An 8,535-nucleotide genomic window follows, 5' to 3' on the forward strand; every position below is an offset into this window, starting at 1 on the left:
TTTCTCCATAATAACGTGTTATCCACCGTCACTCCCAGAAGCTTGGACTCATGTACATTCCTTATCGAGACGTTATTGATATTAATCTTCAATATATGATTACTATTTATGTTGTAATTTGACCTCACAATCATGCTGTTAGTTTTTGCTGTATTCAATACCAGCTTATTTGCTTTCACCCATTTATCCACTCCCACTAGTTCGTTTAGACTGGTTTATTTTCTTGATAAACACAATCATCAGCAGTGTTCGGCACGTTACTTTGAAAAAGTAATTAGTTATAGTTATTAGTTACTTCGCTCAAAAAGTAACTGAGTTACTCCACAGTAAAAGTAACTAGTTACTAGTGAAAGTAACTATTGTGTTACTTTTGCGTTTCTCGTCCCCGTAACCCTCACCACCTGGCCCCCACCTTCTCGCTGTGTGTTTCAAAGCCAGCTGAATAGAGCTGACGACAAAGACAAGAACCTGCAGAGAGTTTTGCATTTATTGCAACTCAACCTAAATGACATCAGGGGGGGAACTCTATCTGATGGGCCTATAAACCCTGTCAGATAGCGTTCCCCCTGCTTAACATGAGGGGGAACAGTATCTGATGCGGTGTAAATATCATCAGGCTTCATTACCTCTAATCATGGGTGTGAAGTTTTTTAACAGGGCATTCAGATCTGGTGAGTGTATGAAATGAATAACTGAGGATGTCAAATTCTGAAATCCTGTGTGTTTGGGTTGTTATAGATACTGCAACATCTATCTATCTATCTATCAATCTATCTATCTCATGAAAAGGCGCGCACGAGTCCTATCATGAAAAAAAGGTTCATTGTGCGACATGAGTAACGTGCAGTAGTGGGATCTCGGCAATGGTAACTGCGTTATAGATACAGTCAAAGTAAATAGTTAGATTACTCGTTCCTAAAAATGAAAGAGTTTTTAGCTTAAACTACCAAAGATCATCTGCTGATTGATGCAAAGTCCTAAATATCCCGTTTTCGGCTAAATTAAATACCTTTATTCATTAATTCAAAACAGCATGTTGTACCTAAATAATCGTCTTATTCAACCACTTGGAGTATATTCCATCTGATTCATGGCTTCAAATAGGATACAAGGAGTTTTTGGGTCGACTTTCCTGAAATTCATCAGAAATCTATTAGTTCATGTTTTCCAAGAACGTTTCTGGATCTTTAAGATGTTCTCATAAAAGTGTCACTCTGCTTTTAACACTCTGAAAAAAAAAGTGAAATAGTTTAAATTTATGTTAAAACTCATTAGCTAAGGTCAAACCTTCACAAATATTTTCTGAAAAATTGTAAAACCAGGGAACAATTTTAGACAAGCATCTTTCTTCTGGGGTTGAAATATTTCACATCCTATGTGAATTAATAATGTTTTATTTTATTAAAAGTATTCAAGAATAACTTTGATAGAATTTGAGAAGTTTTTTTTATTTATTTTTCTAACAGTTGTGTTTCTTTGATAGCTGAAGGTGGAAAAGATAAAGAATAGATGGGAATGTTTTCCTCTCACCTCTGATAAAGGGGTTTTCCACTGTTTCACTGGAGCTGCTGCTGACAGGGTTTACCAACTCACAGAAAAAGGAGCTTTCCTTATTCTCCTGAGAAATAAATAGAAAACAGCTCTAAACCAAACCATGAAGGTTCTACTGAGTTCTTCCAGGGTTTCTCATCCTCATACCGTTGTTATCAGCAGCTCCTTGTCGGTGGACAACTCTGTGTCACCTGTTTTCCATTTATACGTCACAGGTCCAAAGTCAGCAGTGACTTGGGCTTCACAGGTGAGACTCCAGGCATCCTTCTCATGGTTGTACTTTATGGACACTGTGGGTTTTGGGACCGGTTCTGACAGAAACAGGAACAGATTATCTCAACTTGATTCAGGTTCAAACCTAACAAACCTCAGTCAAACCTGCTGAACTCACTGATAACCTGGAGTTTATTCATCTCTTGATTTTTGTTTTTGATCTCAACTATATAGCTGCCGCTGTCCTCTAGAGTCAGACTGTTGATGGTCAAACTTCCACTTGTTTTATCAAAGTCACAGCGACCTGGAAGAAGGATCCGGATAAGAAATCATGGATGATGTTAACCTGCAGGTTCTTGAGCTTTCTAGTCAACCTACCTTTAAAAGCTCCGTTACTTTGAATATCCTGCCAAGAACCCTTTGAGGTGAGGTCCATTTTGTACCTCCATGTTACTGTCTGAATAGGCTCTGAAATCTGACCTGGATTCAGAACAATGGAGCCACCAACTTTTCCATAGATCAGATCAGCTGTGAACGAAAAACAAGAACATTTTTACTCCTTTATGTGAACTTTTTCTGTTTCTGAGCAACAGTAATGTTTAACCCTTTCTATCATATCTGCTGATCTACAGAACAGAAGGAAACAGGAAGTTTATTTACTTTTCTAACAATTAAAAGTTCTGATGGACAATAAATCTCTGCATCAAAAAACTCAAATGAAGGCGATGGAGGAGAGTTTTTTGCTCAAACTACCAAAGATCATCTGCTGATTGATGCAAAGTCTTTTAAAAAAGGTGTTCAGCAAATTCAATAACTTTATTCATTACAAAACAACATTTTGAACCTAAATAAATCTTATTCAAACACCTGGAGTATATATTCCAGCTAATCCATAGCTTCAAATAGGATATAATGGGTCTTTAGGTCGACTTTCCTACAATTCATCCGAAAATCTATTAGTTCATGTTTTCCTAGAACTGTTCTGGATCTTTAAGATCTTTCCATAAAAGTGTCCCTCTGCTTGTGACACTTTTGACGTAAAGTGAAATAATTTAAATAGCTTTTTAAACCATTGCAAAATGCTTAAACATACATACATATTTTCTCAAAGTTTCTTCAACTATGAAAGTCTTTTAGACAATCATCTTATTTTGGTTACAAATATTTTACATCTAAAATAAAAATGCAGCATTTTATTGAAATTATACAGAAAACATTTCTTTCTCTACAGGCAGGTCAATTTAGACATGTTTATTTTTTTGATAAACACAATCATCAGCAGCGTTGGGCACGTTACTTTGAAAAGGTAATTAGTTATATAAAAAAGGTTCATTGTGCGACCTGAGTAACGTGCAGTAACGGGATATCGTCAATGGTAACTGCGTTATAGTTACAGTCAAAGTAATTAGTTAGATTACTCATTACTAAAAAAAAGGTAACAGCATTAGTAATGCCGTTACTCCCATCACTGATCATCAGTTAATAAGAGTTTTTTTTTATCAAGGTTCTTTGTCTGATATTTTACATTTATACGATGGTCTGAAATATTTAAAGAGGCATTAAGGAGTTTTCTAATGATACTGCCACCTGTGGCCAAAGCAGTGAACTGCAGCACACCTGCTCCTTCTCATAGCTCACGTTCATACTTTTTAAATAGTTTTTCCATCTTATCAGGAGTTGCCATTGCTGTCTGAGTTGAGCTGGATGCCGGTCGCTTCTGAGTATCAATAAAATCCAACATGAATATAAAGCTTTGATTGTTTGCTAGATCAGACCCATTTAACATGAATGTGTTTCACGTCACAACTGGAGGAATAATGTGGGAACTTCAGGACCCAAAATACAAACAGGGAAAACAGCCTATAGGCTAATAGATGCATCAGCGCTGAACTACTGAGGTGACAATCTGCTCATCAGACTATGTTTTAGTCGATGATGGTCAAAATAAAAAGCATATAAAGCTGCGTTAAAGATATTTTTCAATTAAAACCCTGCAAACTGTCTCTTCTATTGTTATAAAGAAACTGTGGAATATAAATCAATGAGGAGATCAATTTTAACATCACTGTATCAAAAATAACCCTAATATGAAGGAGTTGTTTTTTGTCGACTAAAGGTGGAAAAGATAAAGAATAGATGGGTATTTTTTCCTCTCACCTCTGATAAAGGGGTTATACATTGTTTCACTGGAGCTGCTGCTGACAGGGTTTACCAACTCACAGAAAAAGGAGCTTTCCTTATTCTCCTGAGAAATAAATAGAAAACAGCTCTAAACCAAACCATGAAGTTTTCCAGAGATGAATTGTGCTCTCCACAATAAATCCATAAAAGACAACGTGCCAGACTGGAGTTGTGACAGGCAGCCCGGGCCACAGGCGGCTAGGCTCTACCTCTTCTATTCATTCGGCGAGCTAATCTGAGTCGTTTAATTCCATTTTGAGAGCGAGATCATCTGTGGTAGTAGCACTTGACATCTTCCAGGCATGTGAGTAACACTAGCAGCAGTTCACAGGATGAATCAATGGTAGCCGTCTAGACCTGTTTTTATTCAGGTTCTGTTTGTCTGATATTTTACATTTATTTGATGATCCGATAAATATAAGTGGGATAAAAAAAAATACAGAAAAATACATATTTTATGAGTGTTGTCGGAATTATTAAAATGTTTATCTCTCTTCTATTATATATTAATTTATCCTATTTACTCACTATAAATGTTTTCACTCAGTCTGTTTCTCTCTCAAGGCCACACATTTCTCTGCAGGATGGTGTTTGTAGACCAGACATAGCTTATTCCCATAACAAACCAGATCCTTTCTCAAGGTTTATTCATAACATGTTAATGTTTAACCAAAGTGTCTGTAATTTGTTATGACTGACTGCTTTTGCAGTGTTCTAAGTAAGGGGGGACGAACCCTGCTCTAGCAGAACAGGGCAGAATGCTGTGCCATAAGGGCTGTATGATGAACTGTTCTCTCTTTGCAAAGATATGAATAAATGTGCCGACTGAGTGAAATCCATCGATCTCAGTTTATTTAACTAGGATGAATAGTTGAATACTTTTTTCCCACGACAACCCATTCAGTTATGTCTTTATTGACAGTAATCTCACCCCATAAAATAATCTCACCTTGTTCAGGCTGCATATCAGCCGGACCTGCATCCTGGCTGGAGGCACCATAAACATGTGAGTTTTAGTTATAATAGTTGAACATTTTAACATTTTCAAAAAGAACAATGATGGTCTAAATATATTTTTATTTTCAATCAATCAACATGAAACTAAATAGTAAATGTCAGGCTGTGCTGTCTTTGAGGGTTCAAACAAAGGACCAAACCAGGGAATAAATGATGGATTTGATCATTTGACTGATAGAAATAAAGTGACATTAAATCCTGTTTAAATTTGGTTCTGATTATATTTTCTGTGTCAGTCCTAAAAATTTAGGAGCATTTTTATACCCTGATCAACAAAAACATGTTTCTCTGAACAAGACAGGGATGTCAGCCTGCTTTGAAGAAGTAAGGCATGATTCCAGACTGATGGACATTACTTTGTGCGAAATAGTCAAATAAAGTCTCAGTCACCTTTCTCAGTGCTGGTTGCTGATTCTGTCTCAACATTATTGAGTTTTCCATTTGACCCTGAATTGTTAATTTCTTTAAGATAAGATAAGTTAGATTAGTTACAAAAACAGAACCTCTTCAAGACCCCAGTTGATGTTTGTAAAGCTTGCAGAAATAAAAGCTGTTTATCGTTACATGATTTACTAAGAACAAAACAACTACAATTCCATGTTAAAAAAAAGGTTTTCTATTAAAATGACTCTGAATCACTGAGAATATTGGTTCTAATTCAAGACTGACCACAGTTGGGCTTTTAAGTTAACAGTGCTGGTTCAAATCTTATTTGTCTGACAGATTTCAGTTTGTTTCTGATGTACAGTTTAGCTAAATCATTTCTTAAACTACAGGAATGTCTTGAAGACATAAAACCATGACGCTTCTACTGTTGAACGCAGAAAAAACAGGTTATTTTCTGTAGATCAGGGGCTCTAAAAATAAACAGATTATTCCGTAACTTCATATTGATGGGATTAAATTGATCTCAGATAATAAAGTAAACATCAACAGTGAAAGATCAGATAAGTCTGCCAGGCAGACAGAAATCTGAAGGTGGGCTAGAGGCCACCGCTGGCGAGTAGCAGGCAAGTGGTTCATCAGAAAAACCCACCAGGTACAGTAGAAGAAGCTACGGCTGGAGCTATCCTCTAGATGCTAACTCGGAGATTTCTGTGCATCATGATCAGGCCCTGGACTGATATAAACATTGAGGATCCCTTATTTAGAGGATTAGAAGGAAGTCTGCCTGCTTTGAATCAGAATAGGAAGAAATGAGGGATGACTCTAGATTTCTGTTGTGTAAAATAGTGTTACTGAGCAGTTGGAGTGCTGGATCCTGGGTTCTCACTAGATGCTTCACCAATGCCTGCAATGCTCACGTCTGTCCAACAGGAAAAATTATATGGTTGGAATGAAAGCTGTAGGTTTATATCTTATTATCACTAACAAAGTGATAAACTCTGCTTAAAGAAACTGCCGTCTGAAAATACTGTCTATAAGATCTCATTATCTTTATATACATTTGATCAGTGTTGTTATCATGAAATATATTTATAAACACAATATTCTGACACTAATTTATTCAGATTTTTTGGGACAGACATCAGTTGATTAGATCCAGTTCTACTGAATCATAAAACTAATATCATCTTCAGGAACTTTACAGACAGATCTAGTTTCCACACAGAAATATAAGTTCATTCAATCCAGTCATGCAGGCAGATTCAGAGTAAATTTAAATGCATTTCATTTGGATTGTTAATATAAAATGGCAAGGTCTGCTTCATTTTATAAAGCCAACTGGTCAAATGTTTTCTATGGGAGGAAATCGAGACAATTGATTTATCTGCTGGTTAAATGATGGATGATCTAAATTCTTCTAAATGACCTTCATTCAACAACTAGATGGTTAAAACTTGAACACAGTCTGATGTTGCAACAAGACAATGATCCTAAACACACATCCATCATTGTTCCACATGTTATATCATAACCATCATCATCATCACCACCACCTCACACACATTAGAGAAGACACTCTGCAGGGCATAACGTGTTAAAACTCAGAGCTTTAGTTTGTATTAATGTCTGAGTTAGATTTTTGTCAGAAACTATAAACCTGCTGCTGAAATAAAGAAAAAACATCTTAGAAGGTTTTACTCACCAGATTCAAAAGGGGCTAATTCGAATATTTCTGGAGTTGGTGATCTTTGGTTCAGGTTTCCATCTATTGGTTCTGAATCTGGTTTCTGATCTACAGCTATAAAAAAGAAACACAACACTGTGACCTGAACATTCTCCTTTATTTGGATTAAAAAAAAATACTAATAATTTAAACAGCTATTATTCAAAATAATCTTTTTTCTTTCAGCTGAACAACAAAACAAAACAAGAACCACTCACGATATAAAGCTGATACAAAAACTGAGATTTATAATAGATTTAAACCCCTGAGTTTTATTTTATTAATATTTGCAGTAAAATGTTTTACAAAATCTGAAGTATCAGACTGTGACTCTGAGGGACTTCCTGCTGGTAGATATTGTTTCCTGGAGTCATAGAAGCACCTTTCCTCTCTGCAGACTAGAACCAGACTGGAGGAAAAGACTTGAAATCATCTGAGGTCAAAGCAGGTGGGAACGTCACCAAGGCAGCTAGGAATTGAGTTCAATATTTTCTCTCTTAGGAGAAGTGGGAATCACTTCTTCAATCTGGGGTCCTGGACTGATAAACATTGAGGATCCCTGCTTTAGTGGAAATCTGCCTGCCTTGAATAAAAATATAAATAAATGATGGATGATCTAAATTTTTCTAAATGACCTTCATTCAACAACTAGATGGTTAAAGCTTGGACAAAGTCTGATGTTGCATAAAGACAATGATCCTAAACACACATCCACCATTGATCCACATGTTTTATCATCATCATTACCAGCTCACACATTAGAGGAGACACTGCAAGGCATAATGTGTTAAAACTCAAGAGTTTTAGTTGGTATTAATGTCTGAGTTTGATTTTTGTCAGAAACTATAAACCTGCTGCTGAAATAAAGAAAAAAGAAAAAAACATCTTAGAAGGTTTTACTCACCAAGTTCAGAAGGGGATAATTCAAATATTTCTGGAGTTGGTGATCTTTGGTTCAGGTTCCCATCTATTGGTTCTGAATCTGGTTTCTGATCTACAACTATAGAAAAGAAATACAACACTGTGACCTGAGCATTCTCCTTTATGTGGATAAAAAAAAATACTAATAATTTAAACAGAGCTATTATTCAAAAATAATCTTTTTTCTTTCAGCTGAACAACAAAACAAAACAAAACTAGAACCACTCACGATATAAAGCTGGTACAAAAACTGAGATTTATAATAGATTTAAAACCCTGAGTTTTATTTTATTAATATTTGCAGTAAAATGATTTACAAATTCTGAAGTATCAGACTGACTTCCTGCTGGTAGATATTGTTTCCTGGAGTCATAGAAGCACCTTTCCTCTCAGCAGACTAGAACCAGACTGGAGGAAAAGACTTGAAATCATCTGAGGTCAAAGCAGGTGGGAACGTCACCAAGGCAGCTAGGAATTCAGACTTCAATATTTTCTCTCTCTTAAGAGAAGTGGGAATCACTCTGTCTGTTCATCAATCTGGG

At 36.0% G+C, this 8,535-nt stretch overlaps 1 protein-coding gene across 1 annotated transcript in view; it reads right to left on the reverse strand.

Annotated features, from left to right (window-relative positions):
* LOC107101074 (CD48 antigen-like) overlaps window positions 1-8,535 on the reverse strand; it is an 87,452-nt gene that overhangs the window by 4,460 nt on the left and 74,457 nt on the right. The window contains exons 4-5 of the mRNA XM_015399830.1: window positions 1,699-1,862; window positions 1,531-1,618 (exon numbers count right to left, since the gene is read on the reverse strand). Of these exons, the coding sequence (XP_015255316.1) occupies window positions 1,531-1,618; window positions 1,699-1,862 (252 nt within the window). The remainder of the gene's footprint in view (window positions 1-1,530; window positions 1,619-1,698; window positions 1,863-8,535) is intronic.

This window comes from Cyprinodon variegatus, unplaced genomic scaffold, assembly GCF_000732505.1.
Source record: "Cyprinodon variegatus isolate N-32 unplaced genomic scaffold, C_variegatus-1.0 Scaffold1050, whole genome shotgun sequence".
Taxonomy (NCBI): Eukaryota; Metazoa; Chordata; class Actinopteri; order Cyprinodontiformes; family Cyprinodontidae; genus Cyprinodon; species Cyprinodon variegatus.